This window comes from Phyllobates terribilis, unplaced genomic scaffold, assembly GCF_046119375.1.
Source record: "Phyllobates terribilis strain yellow unplaced genomic scaffold, ASM4611937v1 Scaffold_4__5_contigs__length_816908805, whole genome shotgun sequence".
In the NCBI taxonomy this organism is placed as follows: domain Eukaryota; kingdom Metazoa; phylum Chordata; class Amphibia; order Anura; family Dendrobatidae; genus Phyllobates; species Phyllobates terribilis.
The window spans coordinates 815,506,076-815,532,855 of NW_027362764.1; the positions used below are offsets into that span (position 1 = coordinate 815,506,076).

At 49.0% G+C, this 26,780-nt stretch overlaps 1 protein-coding gene across 5 annotated transcripts in view; it reads left to right on the top strand.

Moving 5' to 3' along the window:
* LOC141266152 (microtubule-actin cross-linking factor 1, isoforms 6/7-like) overlaps positions 1-26,780 on the top strand; it is a 368,828-nt gene that overhangs the window by 103,445 nt on the left and 238,603 nt on the right. For all 5 annotated transcript variants that reach the window (XR_012320208.1, XR_012320209.1, XM_073680138.1 and 2 more), the window contains exons 23-24: positions 4,253-4,459; positions 4,598-4,720. Coding sequence is in view for 3 of the 5 variants with exons in the window: in XM_073680138.1 (XP_073536239.1) it covers positions 4,253-4,459; positions 4,598-4,720 (330 nt within the window). In the remaining 2 variants the exon portion in view is untranslated. The remainder of the gene's footprint in view (positions 1-4,252; positions 4,460-4,597; positions 4,721-26,780) is intronic.

The following is a 26,780-nucleotide window of genomic DNA, read 5'->3' on the forward strand; positions in this document are numbered from 1 at the left end:
CTTGATGTGCAGCTGGATAGTGGGTGCAGCTCTGGAGGTGACTGCAGGATAGATCTTGATGTGCAGCTGGATAGTTGGTGCAGCTCTGGAGGTGACTGGAGGATAGATCTTGATGTGCAGCAGAATAGTGGGTGCAGCTCTGGAGGTGACTGGAGGATAGATCTTGATGTAACAGTTGGATAGTGGGTGCAGCTCTGGCGGTGACTGGAGGATAGATCTTGATGTAACAGCTGGATAGTGGGTGCAGCTCTGGAGGTGACTGGAGGATAGATCTTGATGTGCAGCTGGATAGTGGGTGCTGCTCTGGAGGTGACTGGAGGGTAGATCTTTATGTGCAGCAGGATAGTGGGTGCAGCTCTGAAGGTGACTGCAGGATAGATCTTGATGTGCAGCTGGATAGTGGGTGCAGCTCTGGAGGTGAGTGGAGTATAGATCTTGATGTGCAGCAGGATAGTGGGTGCAGCTCTGGAGGTGACTGGAGGATAGATCTTGATGTGCAGCTGGATAGTGGGTGCAGCTCTGGAGGTGACTGGAGGATAGACCTTGATGTAACAGCTGGATAGTGGGTGCAGCTCTGGAGGTGACTGGAGGATAGATCTTTATGTGCAGCAGGATAGTGGGTGCAGCTCTGGAGGTGACTGCAGGATAGATCTTGATGTGCAGCAGGATAGTGGGTGCAGCTCTGGAGGTGACTGGAGGATAGATCTTGATGTAACAGCTGGATAGTGGGTGCAGCTCTGGAGGTGACTGGAGGATAGATCTTGATGTAACAGCTGGATAGTGGGTGCAGCTCTGGAGGTGACTGCAGGATAGATCTTGATGTGCAGCTGGATAGTTGGTGCAGCTCTGGAGGTGACTGGAGGATAGATCTTGATGTGCAGCTGGATAGTGGGTGCAGCTCTGGAGGTGACTGCAGGATAGATCTTGATGTGCAACTGGATAGCGGGTGCAGCTCTGGAGGTGACTGGAGGATAGATCTTGATGTGCAGCAGAATAGTGGGTGCAGCTCTGGAGGTGACTGGAGGATAGATCTTGATGTAACAGTTGGATAGTGGGTGCAGCTCTGGAGGTGACTGGAGGATAGATCTTAATGTAACAGCTGGATAGTGGGTGCAGCTCTGGAGGTGACTGGAGGATAGATCTTGATGTGCAGCTGGATAGTGGGTGCTGCTCTGGAGGTGACTGGAGGATAGATCTTGATGTGCAGCAGAATAGTGGGTGCAGCTCTGGAGGTGACTGGAGGATAGATCTTGATGTAACAGCTGGATAGTGGGTGCAGCTCTGGAGGTGACTGGAGGTTAGATCTTGATGTGCAGCTGGATAGTGGGTGCAGCTCTGGAGGTGACTGCAGGATAGATCTTGATGTGCAGCTGGATAGTGGGTGCAGCTCTGGAGGTGACTGGAGGATAGATCTTGATGTGCAGCAGAATAGTGGGTGCAGCTCTGGAGGTGACTGGAGGATAGATCTTGATGTAACAGCTGGATAGTGGGTGCAGCTCTGGAGGTGACTGGAGGATAGATCTTGATGTAACAGCTGGATAGTGGGTGCAGCTCTGGAGGTGACTGGAGGATAGATCTTGATGTGCAGCTGGATAGTGGGTGCAGCTCTGGAGGTGACTGGAGGATAGATCTTGATGTGCAGCAGGATAGTGGGTGCAGCTCTGGAGGTGACTGGAAGATAGATCTTGAGGTGCAGCTGGATAGTGGGTGCAGCTCTGGAGGTGACTGGAGGATAGATCTTTATGTGCAGCAGGATAGTGGGTGCAGCTCTGGAGGTGACTGGAGGATAGATCTTGATGTGCAGCTGGATAGTGGGTGCAGCTCTGGAGGTGACTGGAGGATAGATCTTTATGTGCAGCAGGATAGTGGGTGCAGCTCTGGAGGTGACTGCAGGATAGATCGTGATGTGCAGCAGGATAGTGGGTGCAGCTCTGGAGGTGACTGGAGGATAGATCTTGATGTGCAGCTGGATAGTGGGTGCAGCTCTGGAGGTGACTGGAGGATAGATCTTGATGTAACAGCTGGATAGTGGGTGCAGCTCTGGAGGTGACTGGAGGATAGATCTTTATGTGCAGCAGGATAGTGGGTGCAGCTCTGGAGGTGACTGCAGGATAGATCGTGATGTGCAGCAGGATAGTGGGTGCAGCTCTGGAGGTGACTGGAGGATAGATCTTGATGTAACAGCTGGATAGTGGGTGCAGCTCTGGAGGTGACTGCAGGATAGATCTTGATGTGCTGCAGGATAGTGGGTGCAGCTCTGGAGGTGACTGCAGGATAGATCTTGATGTGCAGCTGGATAGTGGGTGCAGCTCTGGAGGTGAATGGAGGATAGATCTTGATGTGCAGCTGGATAGTGGGTGCAGCTCTGGAGGTGACTGCAGGATAGATCTTGATGTAACAGCTGGATAGTGGGTGCAGCTCTGGAGGTGACTAGAGGATAGATCTTGATGTGCAGCTGGATAGTGGGTGCAGCTCTGGAGGTGAATGGAGGATAGATCTTGATGTGCAGCAGGATAGTGGGTGCAGCTCTGGAGGTGACTGCAGGATAAATCTTGATGTGCTGCAGGATAGTGGGTGCAGCTCTGGAGTTGACTGCAGGATAGATCTTGATGTGCTGCAGAATAGTGGGTGCAGCTCTGGAGGTGACTGCAGGATAGATCTTGATGTAACAGCAGGATAGTGGTGCAGCTCTGGAGGTGACTGGAGGATAGATCTTGATGTGCAGCTGGATAGTGGGTGCAGCTCTGGAGGTGACTGGAGGATAGATCTTGATGTGCAGCTGGATAGTGGGTGCAGCTCTGGAGGTGACTGGAGGATAGATCTTGATGTGCAGCAGGATAGTGGGTGCAGCTCTGGAGGTGACTGGAGGATATATCATGATGTAACAGCAGGATATTGGGTGCAGGTCTGGAGGTGACTGGAGGATATATCATGATGTAACAGCAGGATAGTGGGTGCAGCTCTGGAGGTGACTGGAGGATAAGACATGATGTAACAGCAGGATAGTGGGTAACAGCAGGATAGTGGGTGCAGCTCTGGAGGTGACTGGAGGATAGATCTTGATGTGCAGCTGGATAGTGGGTGCAGCTCTGGAGGTGACTGGAGGATAGATCTTGATGTGCAGCTGGATAGTGGGTGCAGCTCTGGAGGTGACTGCAGGATAGATCTTCATGTAACAGCAGGATAGTGGGTGCAGCTCTGGAGGTGACTGGAGGATAGATCTTGATGTGCAGCTGGATAGTGGGTGCAGCTCTGGAGGTGACTGGAGGATAGATCTTGATGTGCAGCTGGATAGTGGGTGCAGCTCTGGAGGTGACTGGAGGATAGATCTTGATGTGCAGCTGGATGTTGGGTGCAGCTCTGGAGGTGACTGCAGGATAGATCTTGATGTAAAAGCAGGATAGTGGGTGCAGCTCTGGAGGTGACTGGAGGATAGATCTTGATGTAACTGCAGGATAGTGGGTGCAGCTCTGGAGGTGACTGGAGGATAGATCTTGATTTAACAGCTGGATAGTGGGTGCAGCTCTGGAGGTGACTGGAGGATAGATCTTGATGTGCAGCTGGATAGTGGGTGCAGCTCTGGAGGTGACTGGAGGATAGATCTTGATGTGCAGCTGGATAGTGGGTGCAGCTCTGGAGGTGACTGCAGGATAGATCTTGATGTAACAGCAGGATAGTGGGTGCAGCTCTGGAGGTGACTGGAGGATAGATCTTGATGTGCAGCTGGATAGTGGGTGCAGCTCTGGAGGTGACTGGAGGATAGATCTTGATTTGCAGCTGGATAGTGGGTGCAGCTCTGGAGGTGACTGGAGGATAGATCTTGATGTGCAGCTGGATAGTGGGTGCAGCTCTGGAGGTGACTGGAGGATAGATCTTGATGTGCAGCTGGATAGTGGGTGCAGCTCTGGAGGTGACTGGAGTATAGATCTTGATGTAACAGCAGGATAGTGGGTGCAGCTGTGGAGGTGACTGGAGGATAGATCTTGATATAACAGCTGGATAGTGGGTGCAGGTCTGGAGGTGACTGGAGGATAAGACATGATGTAACAGCAGGATAGTGGGTAACAGCAGGATAGTGGGTGCAGCTCTGGAGGTGACTGGAGGATAGATCTTGATGTGCAGCTGGATAGTGGGTGCAGCTCTGGAGGTGACTGGAGGATAGATCTTGATGTGCAGCTGGATAGTGGGTGCAGCTCTGGAGGTGACTGCACCGGTTGGCACGCGCCCCTCATCCTCGGCCTCCGTCCTTCAGAGTTTGCTGCAGGAGGTTGACTCCTACGACTTGAAGCTTTACGGTCTGGAGTCGGTGTGTTCCCGGTTGAAGGACGTGAGCCGGAAGCAGGAGAGCGAGCTGACGCAGAGCTTGGTGCAGAGCGCCCGGGAACGACTGGGCAAAGTGCAGGAGCGGAGCGCAGCCAGGGGCCGCAGGCTGGAGGAGTCCCGCAGACAAGCCAAGCAGGTGAGCACCGCCACAACCCCTCTGTCCAAGAACACAAGTCCTCTATACCTACGCAGTGCCCCCTGCTGGCAGGAGAGCAGCCCGGCAGTGAGCTGCTCCTCCTGGGACTGGCTGTAACACGATGCTGTTGTCCCACAGTACAGCGAGTCTCGTCAGAAGCTTCTGGAATGGCTGGAAGAGGTGGATCGCACCCTGGAGTCACAGCAGATTGACACCAGCGTCAGCCAGGAGCATATAAAACAGCAGCTGAGCAAGCACAAGGTACAGCATACAATCACACTGCCCATGACATCACTACACCTCACGACATCATAAGACCCCGTGACATCACTGACGTTATATGTTACACTGTGACGTCACTGACACCAGGAGCTGTGTTACACTGTGACGTCACTGACATTATATGTTACACTGTGACGTCACTGACACCAGGAGTCGTGTTACACTGTGATGTCACTGACATTATATGTTACACTGTGACGTCACTGATACCAGGAGCCCGTTGCACTGTGACGTCACTGACACCAGGAGGCGCGTTACACTGTGACGTCACTGGCAACAGGAGTCGCGTTACACTGTGACGTCACTGGCAACAGGAGTCGTGTTACACTGTGACGTCACTGACCCCCGGAGTCACTTTACACTGTGACGTCACTGACCCCCGGAGTCACTTTACACTGTGACGTCACTGACCCCAGGAGTCGTGTTACACTGTGACATCACTGACACCAGGAGTCGCACTACAATGTGACGTCACTGATACCAGGAGTTGCGTTACTTTGTAACATCACTGACATCAGGAGCCCGTTGCACTGTGACGTCACTGACTCCAGGAGTCTTGTTACACTGTGACATCACTGACACCAGGAGTCTTGTTACACTGTGACATCACTGGCACCAGGAGTCGTGTTACACTGTGACGTCACTGACCCCAGGAGTCGCGTTACACTGTGACGTCACTGACCCAAGGAGTCGTATTACACTGTGACATCACTGACCCCAGGAGTCGCGTTACACTGTGACATCACTGACCCCAGGAGTCGTGTTACACTGTGACATCACTGACTCCAGGAGTCTTGTTACACTGTGACATCACTGACACCAGGAGTCGTGTTACACTGTGACGTCACTGACCCCAGGAGTCGCGTTACACTGTGACGTCACTGACCCCAGCAGTCGCGTTACACTGTGATGTCACTGACCCCAGGAGTCGCGTTACACTGTGACATCACTGACCCCAGGAGTCGTGTTACACTGTGACATCACTGACTCCAGGAGTCGTGTTACACTGTGACGTCACTGACTCCAGGAGTCACATTACACTGTGACTGTCACGCACAGTGTGGGAAAGACTAAGTGCAACACTAAGGGATGAGGGGGGGGGGGAACCCAGGCACTAGGGAAAGCGGGAGTGGAGACCCCTAGGCAGATCTAATAACACCCTGCCTACCCTACAGTCCCTACATTGGTTCCACACCAGTCGCCGAGCAGGAAACCTAAGCCCTGCATATCCCTACAGCCAAACCCTGAATAGGGAGGGGGAGGGGATGAGCACTGGTCAGTCCCCACTATAAACTAAAGACAACAAGGGAGACAAACAAAGGGGGAGAAACTTAGCTTGAGCAGAGAAATAACATCAAACATCCTCCAAGCGCACCAGAGAGGAAGTAAGCAGACTGCTATAGCTCCAAGCCTTCACAAGGGAACATGTGAATATCACCAGCGATCTCCTGCAGCAAACTGACAGTTTTTAACTCCCATGCAAGGGTGTGTCAATTAACAACAAAAGGGAGGTAGCCGCTTGGTCCTAAAGGCAGAAAGGTTAAGAAGGCGTCTGCAATGCCAGGCACAGCGACCTTCTACAAACAGATCCAGAGCGACTAGCTGTTACACCTGACACACCCGTGACAGTGACGTCACTGACACCAGGAGCTGTGTTACACTGTGACGTCACTGACATTATATGTTACACTGTGACGTCACTGACATTATATGTTACACTGTGACATCACTGACATTATATGTTACACTGTGACGTCACTGACACCAGGAGCTGTGTTACACTGTGACGTCACTGACATTATATGTTACACTGTGACGTCACTGACACCAGGAGCTGTGTTACACTGTGACGTCACTGACATTATATGTTACACTGTGACGTCACTGACACCAGGAGCTGTGTTACACTGTGACGTCACTGACATTATATGTTACACTGTGACGTCACTGACACCAGGAGCTGTGTTACACTGTGACGTCACTGACATTATATGTTACACTGTGACGTCACTGACATTATATGTTACACTGTGACATCACTGACACCAGGAGTCGCGTTACACTGTGACATCACTGACACCAGGAGTAGCGTTACACTGTGATGTCACTGACATTATATGTTACACTGTGACGTCACTGACACCAGGAGCTGTGTTACACTGTGGCGTCACTGACATTATATGTTACACTGTGACGTCACTGACACCAGGAGCTGTGTTACACTGTGACATCACTGACATTATATGTTACACTGTGACGTCACTGACATTATATGTTACACTGTGACATCACTGACATTATATGTTACACTGTGACATCACTGACACCAGGAGTCGCACTACACTGTGACGTCACTGACACCAGGAGCTGTGTTGCACTGTGACATCACTGACATTATATGTTACACTGTGACATCACTGACATTATATGTTACACTGTGACGTCACTAACACCAGGAGTCGCACTACAATGTGACGTCACTGATACCAGGAGGCGCGTTACACTGTGACGTCACTGACATTATATGTTACACTGTGACGTCACTGACACCAGGAGTCGCACTACAATGTGATGTCACTGACACCAGGAGTCGTGTTACACTGTGACGTCACTGACACCAGGAGCCGCGTTACACTGTGACATCACTGACCCCAGGAGTCGTGTTACACTGTGACGTCACTGACACCAGGAGTCGTGTTACACTGTGACGTCACTGACACCAGGAGTCGCACTACAATGTGACATCACTGACCCCAGGAGTCGCGTTACACTGTGACGTCACTGACCCCAGGAGTCGCGTTACACTGTGACATCACTGACCCCAGGAGTCGTGTTACACTGTGACTGTCACGCACAGTGTGGGAAAGACTAAGTGCAACACTAAGGGATGAGGGGGGGGGGGAACCCAGGCACTAGGGAAAGCGGGAGTGGAGACCCCTAGGCAGATCTAATAACACCCTGCCTACCCTACAGTCCCTACATTGGTTCCACACCAGTCGCCGAGCAGGAAACCTAAGCCCTGCATATCCCTACAGCCAAACCCTGAATAGGGAGGGGGAGGGGATGAGCACTGGTCAGTCCCCACTATAAACTAAAGACAACAAGGGAGACAAACAAAGGGGGAGAAACTTAGCTTGAGCAGAGAAATAACATCAAACATCCTCCAAGCGCACCAGAGAGGAAGTAAGCAGACTGCTATAGCTCCAAGCCTTCACAAGGGAACATGTGAATATCACCGGCGATCTCCTGCAGCAAACTGACAGTTTTTAACTCCCATGCAAGGGTGTGTCAATTAACAACAAAAGGGAGGTAGCCGCTTGGTCCTAAAGGCAGAAAGGTTAAGAAGGCGTCTGCAATGCCAGGCACAGCGACCTTCTACAAACAGATCCAGAGCGACTATCTGTTACACCTGACACACCCGTGACAGTGACGTCACTGACACCAGGAGCTGTGTTACACTGTGACGTCACTGACATTATATGTTACACTGTGACGTCACTGACACCAGGAGCTGTGTTACACTGTGACGTCACTGACATTATATGTTACACGGTGACGTCACTGACACCAGGAGCTGTGTTACACTGTGACGTCACTGACATTATATGTTACACTGTGACGTCACTGACATTATATGTTACACTGTGACGTCACTGACACCAGGAGCTGTGTTACACTGTGACATCACTGACATTATATGTTACACTGTGACGTCACTGACACCAGGAGCTGTGTTACACTGTGACATCACTGACATTATATGTTACACTGTGACGTCACTGACACCAGGAGCCGCGTTACACTGTGACGTCATTGACATTATATGTTACACTGTGACGTCACTGACACCAGGAGCTGTGTTACACTGTGACATCACTGACATAATATGTTACACTGTGACATCACTGACACCAGGAGCTGTGTTACACTGTGACATCACTGACATAATATGTTACACTGTGACATCACTGACACCAGGAGCTGTGTTACACTGTGACATCACTGACATTATATGTTACACTGTGACGTCACTGACACCAGGAGCTGTGTTACACTGTGACGTCACTGACATTATATGTTACACTGTGACATCACTGACATTATATGTTACACTGTGACATCACTGACATAATATGTTACACTGTGACGTCACTGACACCAGGAGCTGTGTTACACTGTGACATCACTGACATTATATGTTACACTGTGACGTCACTGACACCAGGAGCTGTGTTACACTGTGACATCACTGACATTATATGTTACACTGTGACGTCACTGACATTATATGTTACACTGTGACATCACTGACATTATATGTTACACTGTGACGTCACTGACATTATATGTTACACTGTAACATCACTGACATTATATGTTACACTGTGACGTCACTGACACCAGGAGCTGTGTTACACTGTGACATCACTGACATTATATGTTACACTGTGACGTCACTGACATTATATGTTACACAGTGACGTCACTGACACCAGGAGCTGTGTTACACTGTGACGTCACTGACATTATATGTTACACTGTGACGTCACTGACATTATATGTTAAACGGTGACGTCACTGACATCAGGAGCCGCGTTACACTGTGACATCACTGACATTATATGTTACACTGTGACATCACTGACATTATATGTTAAACGGTGACGTCACTGACACTAGGAGTCATGTAACACTGTGACGTCACTGGCAACAGGAGTCGCGTTACACTGTGACGTCACTGGCAACAGGAGTCGCGTTACACTGTGACGTCACTGGCAACAGGAGTCGTGTTACACTGTGACGTCACTGACCCCCGGAGTCACTTTACACTGTGACGTCACTGACCCCCGGAGTCACTTTACACTGTGATGTCACTGACCCCAGGAGTCGCGTTACACTGTGACATCACTGACCCCAGGAGTCGTGTTACACTGTGACATCACTGACTCCAGGAGTCGCGTTACACTGTGACATCACTGACCCCAGGAGTCGCGTTACACTGTGACGTCACTGACTCCAGGAGTCGCTTTACACTGTGACATCACTGACCCCAGGAGTCCGTTACACTGTGACATCACTGACCCCAGGAGTCCGTTACACTGTGACATCACTGACCCCAGGAGTCGTGTTACACTGTGACGTCACTGACCCCAGGAGTCATGTTACACTGTGACGTCACTGACCCCAGGAGTCTTGTTACACTGTGACGTCACTGACCCCAGGAGTCCGATACACTGTGACGTCACTGACCCGAGGAGTCTTGTTACACTGTGACATCACTGACACCAGGAGTCGTGGTACACTGTGACATCACTGACACCAGGAGTCGCTTTACACTGTGACATCACTGACCCCAGGAGTCGCGTTACACTGTGACGTCACTGACTCCAGGAGTCGCTTTACACTGTGACATCACTGACCCCAGGAGTCCGTTACACTGTGACATCACTGACCCCAGGAGTCGTGTTACACTGTGACGTCACTGACCCCAGGAGTCGTGTTACACTGTGACGTCACTGACCCCAGGAGTCTTGTTACACTGTGACGTCACTGACCCCAGGAGTCCGTTACACTGTGACGTCACTGACCCCAGGAGTCTTGTTACACTGTGACGTCACTGACCCCAGGAGTCTTGTTACACTGTGACATCACTGACACCAGGAGTCGTGGTACACTGTGACATCACTGACACCAGGAGTCGCGTTACACCGTGACATCACTGACCCCAGGAGTCGCTTTACACCGTGACGTCACTGACACCAGGAGTCACGTTACACTGTGACGTCACTGACACCAGGAGTCCGTTACACTGTGACATCACTGACACCAGGAGTCATGTTACACTGTGACATCACTGACACCAGGAGTCCGTTACACTGTGACATCACTGACACCAGGAGTCGCTTTACACCGTGACGTCACTGACACCAGGAGTCATGTTAGACTGTGACGTCACTGACACCAGGAGTAGCGTTACACTGTGACGTCACTGACACCAGGAGTCATGTTACACTGTGACGTCACTGACACCAGGAGTCCGTTACACTGTGACATCACTGACACCAGGAGTCATGTTACACTGTGACGTCACTGACACCAGGAGTCCGTTACACTGTGACGTCACTGACCCCAGGAGTCGCTTTACACCGTGACGTCACTGACACCAGGAGTCATGTTAGACTGTGACGTCACTGACACCAGGAGTAGCGTTACACTGTGACGTCACTGACACCAGGAGTCATGTTACACTGTGACATCACTGACACCAGGAGTCATGTTACACTGTGACATCACTGACACCAGGAGTCCGTTACACTGTGACATCACTGACACCAGGAGTCGCGTTACACTGTGACGTCACTGACCCCAGGAGTCCGTTACACTGTGACGTCACTGACTCCAGGAGTCGCGTTACACTGTGACATCACTGACCCCAGGAGTCGTGTTACACTGTGACTGTCACGCACAGTGTGGGAAAGACTAAGTGCAACACTAAGGGAAGATGGGGGGGGCGGGAACCCAGGCACTAGGGAAAGCAGGAGTGGAGACCCCTAGGCAGATCTAATAACACCCTGCCTACCCTACAGTCCCTACATTGGTTCCACACCAGTCGCCGAGCAGGAAACCTAAGCCCTGCATATCCCTACAGCCAAACCCTGAATAGGGAGGGGGAGGGGATGAGCACTGGTCAGTCCCCACTATAAACTAAAGACAACAAGGGAGACAAACAAAGGGGGAGAAACTTAGCTGGAGCAGAGAAATAACATCAAACATCCTCCAAGCGCACCAGAGAGGAAGTAAGCAGACTGCTATAGCTCCAAGCCTTCACAAGGGAACATGTGAATATCACCGGCGATCTCCTGCAGCAAACTGACAGTTTTTAACTCCCATGCAAGGGTGTGTCAATTAACAACAAAAGGGAGGTAGCCGCTTGGTCCTAAAGGCAGAAAGGTTAAGAAGGCGTCTGCAATGCCAGGCACAGCGACCTTCTACAAACAGATCCAGAGCGACTAGCTGTTACACCTGACACACCCGTGACAGTGACGTCACTGACACCAGGAGCTGTGTTACACTGTGACGTCACTGACATTATATGTTACACTGTGACGTCACTGACACCAGGAGCTGTGTTACACTGTGACGTCACTGACATTATATGTTACACTGTGACGTCACTGACACCAGGAGCTGTGTTACACTGTGACGTCACTGACATTATATGTTACACTGTGACGTCACTGACACCAGGAGCTGTGTTACACTGTGACATCACTGACATTATATGTTACACTGTGACGTCACTGACATTATATGTTACACTGTGACGTCACTGACACCAGGAGCTGTGTTACACTGTGACATCACTGACATTATATGTTACACTGTGACGTCACTGACACCAGGAGCTGTGTTACACTGTGACGTCACCGACATTATATGTTACACTGTGACGTCACTGACACCAGGAGCTGTGTTACACTGTGACGTCACTGACATTATATGTTACACTGTGACGTCACTGACATTATATGTTACACTGTGACGTCACTGACACCAGGAGCTGTGTTACACTGTGACGTCACTGACATTATATGTTACACTGTGACATCACTGACATTATATGTTACACTGTGACGTCACTGACACCAGGAGCTGTGTTACACTGTGACATCACTGACATTATATGTTACACTGTGACGTCACTGACATTATATGTTACACTGTGACGTCACTGACACCAGGAGCTGTGTTACACTGTGACATCACTGACATTATATGTTACACTGTGACATCACTGACATTATATGTTACACTGTGACGTCACTGACACCAGGAGCCGCGTTACACTGTGACATCACTGACATTATATGTTACACTGTGACATCACTGACATTATATGTTACACTGTGACGTCACTGACATTATATGTTACACTGTGACGTCACTGACACCAGGAGCTGTGTTACACTGTGACGTCACTGACATTATATGTTACACTGTGACGTCACTGACACCAGGAGCTGTGTTACACTGTGACATCACTGACATTATATGTTACACTGTGACGTCACTGACACCAGGAGCTGTGTTACACTGTGACGTCACTGACATTATATGTTACATTGTGACGTCACTGACACCAGGAGCTGTGTTACACTGTGACATCACTGACATTATATGTTACACTGTGACGTCACTGACACCAGGAGCTGTGTTACACTGTGACATCACTGACATTATATGTTACATTGTGACGTCACTGACACCAGGAGCTGTGTTACACTGTGACATCACTGACATTATATGTTACACTGTGACCTCACTGACACCAGGAGCTGTGTTACACTGTGACGTCACTGACATTATATGTTACATTGTGACGTCACTGACACCAGGAGCTGTGTTACACTGTGACATCACTGACATTATATGTTACACTGTGACGTCACTGACACCAGGAGCTGTGTTACACTGTGACGTCACTGACATTATATGTTACATTGTGACATCACTGACCCCAGGAGTCGTGTTACACTGTGATGTCACTGACATTATATGTTACACTGTGACGTCACTGACACCAGGAGTCGCACTACAATGTGACGTCACTGACACCAGGAACTGTGTTACACTGTGACATCACTGACATTATATGTTACACTGTGACATCACTGACATTATATGTTACATTGTGACGTCACTGACACCAGGAGCTGTGTTACACTGTGACATCACTGACATTATATGTTACACTGTGACGTCACTGACACCAGGAGCTGTGTTACACTGTGACATCACTGACATTATATGTTACTCTGTGACGTCACCGACATTATATGTTACACTGTGACGTCACTGACACCAGGAGCCGCGTTACACTGTGACGTCACTGACACCAGGAGCTGTGTTACACTGTGACATCACTGACATTATATGTTACACTGTGACGTCACCGACACCAGGAGCTGTGTTACACTGTGACGTCACTGACATTATATGTTACACTGTGACGTCACTGACACCAGGAGCCGCGTTACACTGTGACATCACTGACATTATATGTTACACTGTGACGTCACTGACACCAGGAGTCGTGTTACACTGTGACGTCACTGACATTATATGTTACACAGTGACGTCACTGACACCAGGAGCCGCGTTACACTGTGACGTCACTGACACCAGGAGCTGTGTTACACTGTGACGTCACTGACATTATATGTTACACTGTGACGTCACCGACATTATATGTTACACTGTGACGTCACTGACAACAGGAGCTGTGTTACACTGTGACGTCACTGACATTATATGTTACACTGTGACATCACCGACATTATATGTTACACTGTGACGTCACTGACATTATATGTTACACTGTGACGTCACTGACACCAGGAGCTGTGTTACACTGTGACATCACTGACATTATATGTTACACTGTGACGTCACTGACACCAGGAGCCGCGTTACAATGTGACGTCACCGACATTATATGTTACACTGTGACGTCACTGACACCAGGAGTCGCGTTACACTGTGACGTCACTGACATTATATGTTACACTGTGACGTCACTGACACCAGGAGCTGTGTTACACTGTGACGTCACTGACATTATATGTTACACTGTGACGTCACTGACACCAGGAGCTGTGTTACACTGTGACGTCACCGACATTATATGTTACACTGTGACGTCACTGACACCAGGAGTCGCGTTACACTGTGACGTCACCGACATTATATGTTACACTGTGACGTCACTGGCAACAGGAGTCGTGTTGCACTGTGACGTCACCGACATTATATGTTACACTGTGACGTCACTGACACCAGGAGCTGTGTTACACTGTGACATCACTGACATTATATGTTACACTGTGACATCACTGACATTATATGTTACACTGTGACGTCACTGACACCAGGAGTCTTGTTACACTGTGACATCACTGATATTATATGTTACACTGTGACATCACTGACATTATATGTTAAACGGTGACGTCACTGACACTAGGAGTCATGTAACACTGTGACGTCACTGGCAACAGGAGTCGCGTTACACTGTGACGTCACTGGCAACAGGAGTCGTGTTACACTATGACGTCACTGACCCCCGGAGTCACTTTACACTGTGACGTCACTGACCCCCGGAGTCACTTTACACTGTGACGTCACTGACACCAGGAGTCGCGTTACACTGTGACATCACTGACCCCAGGAGTCGCGTTACACTGTGATGTCACTGACCCCAGGAGTCGCGTTACACTGTGACATCACTGACCCCAGGAGTCGTGTTACACTGTGACATCACTGACTCCAGGAGTCGTGTTACACTGTGACGTCACTGACTCCAGGAGTCACATTACACTGTGACTGTCACGCACAGTGTGGGAAAGACTAAGTGCAACACTAAGGGATGAGGGGGGGGGGAACCCAGGCACTAGGGAAAGCGGGAGTGGAGACCCCTAGGCAGATCTAATAACACCCTGCCTACCCTACAGTCCCTACATTGGTTCCACACCAGTCGCCGAGCAGGAAACCTAAGCCCTGCATATCCCTACAGCCAAACCCTGAATAGGGAGGGGGAGGGGATGAGCACTGGTCAGTCCCCACTATAAACTAAAGACAACAAGGGAGACAAACAAAGGGGGAGAAACTTAGCTTGAGCAGAGAAATAACATCAAACATCCTCCAAGCGCACCAGAGAGGAAGTAAGCAGACTGCTATAGCTCCAAGCCTTCACAAGGGAACATGTGAATATCACCAGCGATCTCCTGCAGCAAACTGACAGTTTTTAACTCCCATGCAAGGGTGTGTCAATTAACAACAAAAGGGAGGTAGCCGCTTGGTCCTAAAGGCAGAAAGGTTAAGAAGGCGTCTGCAATGCCAGGCACAGCGACCTTCTACAAACAGATCCAGAGCGACTATCTGTTACACCTGACACACCCGTGACAGTGACGTCACTGACACCAGGAGCTGTGTTACACTGTGACGTCACTGACATTATATGTTACACTGTGACGTCACTGACACCAGGAGCTGTGTTACACTGTGACATCACTGACATTATATGTTACACTGTGACATCACTGACATTATATGTTACACTGTGACGTCACTGACACCAGGAGCTGTGTTACACTGTGACATCACTGACATTATATGTTACACTGTGACGTCACTGACACCAGGAGCTGTGTTACACTGTGACATCACTGACATTATATGTTACACTGTGACGTCACTGACACCAGGAGCTGTGTTACACTGTGACGTCACTGACATTATATGTTACACTGTGACATCACTGACACCAGGAGTCGCGTTACACTGTGATGTCACTGACATTATATGTTACACTGTGACATCACTGACATTATATGTTACACTGTGACGTCACTGACACCAGGAGCTGTGTTGCACTGTGACATCACTGACATTATATGTTACACTGTGACATCACTGACATTATATGTTACACTGTGACATCACTGACATTATATGTTACACTGTGACGTCACTGACACCAGGAGCTGTGTTACACTGTGGCGTCACTGACATTATATGTTACACTGTGACGTCACTGACACCAGGAGCTGTGTTGCACTGTTACATCACTGACATTATATGTTACACTGTGACATCACTGACATTATATGTTACACTGTGACATCACTGACACCAGGAGTCGCACTACACTGTGACGTCACTGACACCAGGAGCTGTGTTGCACTGTGACATCACTGACATTATATGTTACACTGTGACGTCACTAACACCAGGAGTCGTGTTACACTGTGACATCACTGACCCCAGGAGTCGCACTACAATGTGATGTCATTGACACCAGGAGTCGCTTTACACTGTGACATCACTGACCCCAGGAGTCGTGTTACACTGTGACGTCACTGACACCAGGAGGCGCGTTACACTGTGACATCACTGACCCCAGGAGTCGTGTTACACTGTGACGTCACTGACACCAGGAGTCGTGTTACACTGTGACGTCACTGACACCAGGAGCTGTGTTACTTTGTAACATCACTGACATCAGGAGCCCGTTGCACTGTGACGTCACTGACTCCAGGAGTCTTGTTACACTGTGACATCACTGACCCCAGGAGTCTTGTTACACTGTGACGTCACTGACCCCAGGAGTCGCGTTACACTGTGACGTCACTGACTCCAGGAGTCTTGTTACACTGTGACATCACTGACCCCAGGAGTCGCGTTACACTGTGACGTCACTGACCCCAGGAGTCGCGTTACACTGTGACATCACTGACCCCAGGAGTCGTGTTACACTGTGACTGTCACGCACAGTGTGGGAAAGACTAAGTGCAACACTAAGGGATGAGGGGGGGGGGGAACCCAGGCACTAGGGAAAGCGGGAGTGGAGACCCCTAGGCAGATCTAATAACACCCTGCCTACCCTACAGTCCCTACATTGGTTCCACACCAGTCGCCGAGCAGGAAACCTAAGCCCTGCATATCCCTACAGCCAAACCCTGAATAGGGAGGGGGAGGGGATGAGCACTGGTCAGTCCCCACTATAAAATAAAGACAACAAGGGAGACAAACAAAGGGGGAGAAACTTAGCTTGAGCAGAGAAATAACATCAAACATCCTCCAAGCGCACCAGAGAGGAAGTAAGCAGACTGCTATAGCTCCAAGCCTTCACAAGGGAACATGTGAATATCACCGGCGATCTCCTGCAGCAAACTGACAGTTTTTAACTCCCATGCAAGGGTGTGTCAATTAACAACAAAAGGGAGGTAGCCGCTTGGTCCTAAAGGCAGAAAGGTTAAGAAGGCGTCTGCAATGCCAGGCACAGCGACCTTCTACAAACAGATCCAGAGCGACTAGCTGTTACACCTGACACACCCGTGACAGTGACGTCACTGACACCAGGAGCTGTGTTACACTGTGACGTCACTGACATTATATGTTACACTGTGACGTCACTGACACCAGGAGCTGTGTTACACTGTGACGTCACTGACATTATATGTTACACAGTGACGTCACTGACACCAGGAGCTGTGTTACACTGTGACGTCACTGACATTATATGTTACACTGTGACGTCACTGACACCAGGAGCTGTGTTACACTGTGACATCACTGACATTATATGTTACACTGTGACGTCACTGACACCAGGAGCTGTGTTACACTGTGACATCACTGACATTATATGTTACACTGTGACGTCACTGACACCAGGAGCTGTGTTACACTGTGACATCACTGACATTATATGTTACACTGTGACATCACTGACATTATATGTTACACTGTGACGTCACTGACACCAGGAGCCGCGTTACACTGTGACGTCACTGACATTATATGTTACACTGTGACGTCACTGACACCAGGAGCCGCGTTACACTGTGACGTCATTGACATTATATGTTACACTGTGACGTCACTGACACCAGGAGCTGTGTTACACTGTGACATCACTGACATAATATGTTACACTGTGACATCACTGACACCAGGAGCTGTGTTACACTGTGACATCACTGACATAATATGTTACACTGTGACATCACTGACACCAGGAGCTGTGTTACACTGTGACATCACTGACATTATATGTTACACTGTGACGTCACTGACACCAGGAGCTGTGTTACACTGTGACGTCACCGACATTATATGTTACACTGTGACGTCACTGACACCAGGAGCTGTGTTACACTGTGACGTCACTGACATTATATGTTACACTGTGACATCACTGACATTATATGTTACACTGTGACGTCACTGACATTATATGTTACACTGTGACATCACTGACATTATATGTTACACTGTGACGTCACTGACACCAGGAGCTGTGTTACACTGTGACATCACTGACATTATATGTTACACAGTGACGTCACTGACACCAGGAGCTGTGTTACACTGTGACATCACTGACATTATATGTTACACTGTGACGTCACTGACACCAGGAGCTGTGTTACACTGTGACATCACTGACATTATATGTTACACTGTGACGTCACTGACACCAGGAGCTGTGTTACACTGTGACGTCACTGACATTATATGTTACACTGTGACGTCACTGACATTATATGTTAAACGGTGACGTCACTGACATCAGGAGCCGCGTTACACTGTGACATCACTGACATTATATGTTACACTGTGACATCACTGACATTATATGTTAAACGGTGACGTCACTGACACTAGGAGTCATGTAACACTGTGACGTCACTGGCAACAGGAGTCGCGTTACACTGTGACGTCACTGGCAACAGGAGTCGCGTTACACTGTGACGTCACTGGCAACAGGAGTCGTGTTACACTGTGACGTCACTGACCCCCGGAGTCACTTTACACTGTGACGTCACTGACCCCCGGAGTCACTTTACACTGTGACGTCACTGACCCCAGGAGTCGCGTTACACTGTGACATCACTGACCCCAGGAGTCGTGTTACACTGTGACATCACTGACTCCAGGAGTCGCGTTACACTGTGACATCACTGACCCCAGGAGTCGCGTTACACTGTGACGTCACTGACTCCAGGAGTCGCTTTACACTGTGACAACACTGACCCCAGGAGTCGCGTTACACTGTGACATCACTGACTCCAGGAGTCGCGTTACACTGTGACATCACTGACCCCAGGAGTCGCGTTACACTGTGACGTCACTGACTCCAGGAGTCGCTTTACACTGTGACAACACTGACCCCAGGAGTCGCGTTACACTGTGACGTCACTGACTCCAGGAGTCGCTTTACACTGTGACATCACTGACCCCAGGAGTCCGTTACACTGTGACATCACTGACCCCAGGAGTCGTGTTACACTGTGACGTCACTGACCCCAGGAGTCGTGTTACACTGTGACGTCACTGACCCCAGGAGTCATGTTACACTGTGACGTCACTGACCCCAGGAGTCTTGTTACACTGTGACGTCACTGACCCCAGGAGTCCGATACACTGTGACGTCACTGACCCGAGGAGTCTTGTTACACTGTGACGTCACTGACCCCAGGAGTCTTGTTACACTGTGACATCACTGACACCAGGAGTCGTGGTACACTGTGACATCACTGACACCAGGAGTCGCTTTACACTGTGACATCACTGACCCCAGGAGTCGCGTTACACTGTGACGTCACTGACTCCAGGAGTCGCTTTACACTGTGACATCACTGACCCCAGGAGTCCGTTACACTGTGACATCACTGACCCCAGGAGTCGTGTTACACTGTGACGTCACTGACCCCAGGAGTCGTGTTACACTGTGACGTCACTGACCCCAGGAGTCTTGTTACACTGTGACGTCATTGACCCCAGGAGTCCGTTACACTGTGACGTCACTGACCCCAGGAGTCTTGTTGCACTGTGACGTCACTGACCCCAGGAGTCTTGTTACACTGTGACATCACTGACACCAGGAGTCGTGGTACACTGTGACATCACTGACACCAGGAGTCGCGTTACACCGTGACATCACTGAGCCCAGGAGTCGCTTTACACCGTGACGTCACTGACCCCAGGAGTCGCTTTACACCGTGACGTCACTGACACCAGGAGTCACGTTACACTGTGACGTCACTGACACCAGGAGTCCGTTACACTGTGACATCACTGACACCAGGAGTCATGTTACACTGTGACATCACTGACACCAGGAGTCCGTTACACTGTGACATCACTGACACCAGGAGTCGCTTTACACCGTGACGTCACTGACACCAGGAGTCATGTTAGACTGTGACGTCACTGACACCAGGAGTAGCGTTACACTGTGACGTCACTGACACCAGGAGTCATGTTACACTGTGACGTCACTGACACCAGGAGTCCGTTACACTGTGACATCACTGACACCAGGAGCTGTGTTACACTGTGACATCACTGACATTATATGTTACACTGTGACGTCACTGACATTATATGTTACACTGTGACGTCACTGACACCAGGAGCTGTGTTACACTGTGACATCACTGACATTATATGTTACACTGTGACGTCACTGACACTAGGAGCCGCGTTACACTGTGACATCACTGACATTATATGTTACACTGTGACATCACTGACATTATATGTTACACTGTGACGTCACTGACATTATATGTTACACTGTGACGTCACTGACACCAGGAGCTGTGTTACACTGTGACGTCACTGACATTATATGTTACACTGTGACGTCACTGACACCAGGAGCTGTGTTACACTGTGACATCACTGACATTATATGTTACACTGTGACGTCACTGACACCAGGAGCTGTGTTACACTGTGACGTCACTGACATTATATGTTACATTGTGACGTCACTGACACCAGGAGCTGTGTTACACTGTGACATCACTGACATTATATGTTACACTGTGACGTCACTGACATTATATGTTACACTGTGACGTCACTGACACCAGGAGCTGTGTTACACTGTGACATCACTGACATTATATGTTACATTGTGACGTCACTGACACCAGGAGCTGTGTTACACTGTGACATCACTGACATTATATGTTACATTGTGACGTCACTGACACCAGGAGCTGTGTTACACTGTGACATCACTGACATTATATGTTACACTGTGACATCACTGACACCAGGAGCTGTGTTACACTGTGACGTCACTGACATTATATGTTACATTGTGACGTCACTGACACCAGGAGCTGTGTTACACTGTGACATCACTGACATTATATGTTACACTGTGACGTCACTGACACCAGGAGCTGTGTTACACTGTGACGTCACTGACATTATATGTTACATTGTGACATCACTGACCCCAGGAGTCGTGTTACACTGTGATGTCACTGACATTATATGTTACACTGTGACGTCACTGACACCAGGAGTCGCACTACAATGTGACGTCACTGACACCAGGAGCTGTGTTACACTGTGACATCACTGACATTATATGTTACACTGTGACATCACTGACATTATATGTTACATTGTGACGTCACTGACACCAGGAGCTGTGTTACACTGTGACATCACTGACATTATATGTTACACTGTGACGTCACTGACACCAGGAGCTGTGTTACACTGTGACATCACTGACATTATATGTTACTCTGTGACGTCACCGACATTATATGTTACACTGTGACGTCACTGACACCAGGAGCCGCGTTACACTGTGACGTCACTGACACCAGGAGCTGTGTTACACTGTGACATCACTGACATTATATGTTACACTGTGACGTCACCGACACCAGGAGCTGTGTTACACTGTGACATCACTGACATTATATGTTACACTGTGACGTCACCGACACCAGGAGCTGTGTTACACTGTGACGTCACTGACATTATATGTTACACTGTGACGTCACTGACACCAGGAGCCGCGTTACACTGTGACATCACTGACTTTATATGTTACACTGTGACGTCACTGACACCAGGAGTCGTGTTACACTGTGACGTCACTGACATTATATGTTACACAGTGACGTCACTGACACCAGGAGCCGCGTTACACTGTGACGTCACTGACACCAGGAGCTGTGTTACACTGTGACGTCACTGACATTATATGTTACACTGTGACGTCACCGACATTATATGTTACACTGTGACGTCACTGACAACAGGAGCTGTGTTACACTGTGACGTCACTGACATTATATGTTACACTGTGACGTCACCGACATTATATGTTACACTGTGACGTCACTGACATTATATGTTACACTGTGACGTCACTGACACCAGGAGTCGCGTTACACTGTGACGTCACTGACATTATATGTTACACTGTGACGTCACTGACACCAGGAGCTGTGTTACACTGTGACATCACTGACATTATATGTTACACTGTGACGTCACTGACACCAGGAGCCGCGTTACAATGTGACGTCACCGACATTATATGTTACACTGTGACGTCACTGACACCAGGAGTCGCGTTACACTGTGACGTCACTGACATTATATGTTACACTGTGACGTCACTGACACCAGGAGCTGTGTTACACTGTGACGTCACTGACATTATATGTTACACTGTGACGTCTCTGACACCAGGAGCTGTGTTACACTGTGACGTCACCGACATTATATGTTACACTGTGACGTCACTGACACCAGGAGTCGCGTTACACTGTGACGTCACCGACATTATATGTTACACTGTGACGTCACTGGCAACAGGAGTCGTGTTGCACTGTGACGTCACCGACATTATATGTTACACTGTGACGTCACTGACACCAGGAGCTGTGTTACACTGTGACATCACTGACATTATATGTTACACTGTGACATCACTGACATTATATGTTACACTGTGACGTCACTGACACCAGGAGTCTTGTTACACTGTGACATCACTGATATTATATGTTACACTGTGACATCACTGACATTATATGTTACACTGTGACGTCACTGGCAACAGGAGTCGTGTTACACTATGACGTCACTGACCCCCGGAGTCACTTTACACTGTGACGTCACTGACCCCCGGAGTCACTTTACACTGTGACGTCACTGACACCAGGAGTCGCGTTACACTGTGACATCACTGACCCCAGGAGTCGCGTTACACTGTGATGTCACTGACCCCAGGAGTCGCGTTACACATCAAACATCAAACATCCTCCAAGCGCACCAGAGAGGAAGTAAGCAGACTGCTATAGCTCCAAGCCTTCACAAGGGAACATGTGAATATCACCAGCGATCTCCTGCAGCAAACTGACAGTTTTTAACTCCCATGCAAGGGTGTGTCAATTAACAACAAAAGGGAGGTAGCCGCTTGGTCCTAAAGGCAGAAAGGTTAAGAAGGCGTCTGCAATGCCAGGCACAGCGACCTTCTACAAACAGATCCAGAGCGACTATCTGTTACACCTGACACACCCGTGACAGTGACGTCACTGACACCAGGAGCTGTGTTACACTGTGACGTCACTGACATTATATGTTACACTGTGACGTCACTGACACCAGGAGCTGTGTTACACTGTGACATCACTGACATTATATGTTACACTGTGACATCACTGACATTATATGTTACACTGTGACGTCACTGACACCAGGAGCTGTGTTACACTGTGACATCACTGACATTATATGTTACACTGTGACGTCACTGACACCAGGAGCTGTGTTACACTGTGACATCACTGACATTATATGTTACACTGTGACGTCACTGACACCAGGAGCTGTGTTACACTGTGACGTCACTGACATTATATGTTACACTGTGACATCACTGACACCAGGAGTCGCGTTACACTGTGACATCACTGACACCAGGAGTAGCGTTACACTGTGATGTCACTGACATTATATGTTACACTGTGACGTCACTGACACCAGGAGCTGTGTTACACTGTGGCGTCACTGACATTATATGTTACACTGTGACGTCACTGACACCAGGAGCTGTGTTGCACTGTTACATCACTGACATTATATGTTACACTGTGACATCACTGACATTATATGTTACACTGTGACATCACTGACACCAGGAGTCGCACTACACTGTGACGTCACTGACACCAGGAGCTGTGTTGCACTGTGACATCACTGACATTATATGTTACACTGTGACATCACTGACATTATATGTTACACTGTGACGTCACTAACACCAGGAGTCGTGTTGCACTGTGACATCACTGACCCCAGGAGTCGCACTACAATGTGACGTCACTGATACCAGGAGGCGCGTTACACTGTGACGTCACTGACACCAGGAGTCGCACTACAATGTGATGTCATTGACACCAGGAGTCGCTTTACACTGTGACATCACTGACCCCAGGAGTCGTGTTACACTGTGACGTCACTGACACCAGGAGGCGCGTTACACTGTGACATCACTGACCCCAGGAGTCGTGTTACACTGTGACGTCACTGACACCAGGAGTCGTATTACACTGTGACGTCACTGACACCAGGAGTCGCACTACAATGTGACGTCACTGATACCAGGAGTTGCGTTACTTTGTAACATCACTGACATCAGGAGCCCGTTGCACTGTGACGTCACTGACTCCAGGAGTCTTGTTACACTGTGACATCACTGACCCCAGGAGTCTTGTTACACTGTGACGTCACTGACCCCAGGAGTCGCGTTACACTGTGACGTCACTGACTCCAGGAGTCTTGTTACACTGTGACATCACTGACCCCAGGAGTCGCGTTACACTGTGACGTCACTGACCCCAGGAGTCGCGTTACACTGTGACATCACTGACCCCAGGAGTCGTGTTACACTGTGACTGTCACGCACAGTGTGGGAAAGACTAAGTGCAACACTAAGGGATGAGGGGGGGGGGGGAACCCAGGCACTAGGGAAAGCGGGAGTGGAGACCCCTAGGCAGATCTAATAACACCCTGCCTACCCTACAGTCCCTACATTGGTTCCACACCAGTCGCCGAGCAGGAAACCTAAGCCCTGCATATCCCTACAGCCAAACCCTGAATAGGGAGGGGGAGGGGATGAGCACTGGTCAGTCCCCACTATAAACTAAAGACAACAAGGGAGACAAACAAAGGGGGAGAAACTTAGCTTGAGCAGAGAAATAACATCAAACATCCTCCAAGCGCACCAGAGAGGAAGTAAGCAGACTGCTATAGCTCCAAGCCTTCACAAGGGAACATGTGAATATCACCGGCGATCTCCTGCAGCAAACTGACAGTTTTTAACTCCCATGCAAGGGTGTGTCAATTAACAACAAAAGGGAGGTAGCCGCTTGGTCCTAAAGGCAGAAAGGTTAAGAAGGCGTCTGCAATGCCAGGCACAGCGACCTTCTACAAACAGATCCAGAGCGACTAGCTGTTACACCTGACACACCCGTGACAGTGACGTCACTGACACCAGGAGCTGTGTTACACTGTGACGTCACTGACATTATATGTTACACTGTGACATCACTGACATTATATGTTACACTGTGACGTCACTGACACCAGGAGCTGTGTTACACTGTGACGTCACTGACATTATATGTTACACAGTGACGTCACTGACACCAGGAGCTGTGTTACACTGTGACGTCACTGACATTATATGTTACACTGTGACGTCACTGACACCAGGAGCTGTGTTACACTGTGACATCACTGACATTATATGTTACACTGTGACGTCACTGACACCAGGAGCTGTGTTACACTGTGACATCACTGACATTATATGTTACACTGTGACGTCACTGACACCAGGAGCTGTGTTACACTGTGACATCACTGACATTATATGTTACACTGTGACATCACTGACATTATATGTTACACTGTGACGTCACTGACACCAGGAGCTGTGTTACACTGTGACGTCACTGACATTATATGTTACACTGTGACGTCACTGACACCAGGAGCCGCGTTACACTGTGACGTCATTGACATTATATGTTACACTGTGACGTCACTGACACCAGGAGCTGTGTTACACTGTGACATCACTGACATAATATGTTACACTGTGACATCACTGACACCAGGAGCTGTGTTACACTGTGACATCACTGACATAATATGTTACACTGTGACATCACTGACACCAGGAGCTGTGTTACACTGTGACATCACTGACATTATATGTTACACTGTGACGTCACTGACACCAGGAGCTGTGTTACACTGTGACGTCACCGACATTATATGTTACACTGTGACGTCACTGACACCAGGAGCTGTGTTACACTGTGACGTCACTGACATTATATGTTACACTGTGACATCACTGACATTATATGTTACACTGTGACGTCACTGACATTATATGTTACACTGTGACATCACTGACATTATATGTTACACTGTGACGTCACTGACACCAGGAGCTGTGTTACACTGTAACATCACTGACATTATATGTTACACAGTGACGTCACTGACACCAGGAGCTGTGTTACACTGTGACATCACTGACATTATATGTTACACTGTGACGTCACTGACACCAGGAGCTGTGTTACACTGTGACGTCACTGACATTATATGTTACACTGTGACGTCACTGACA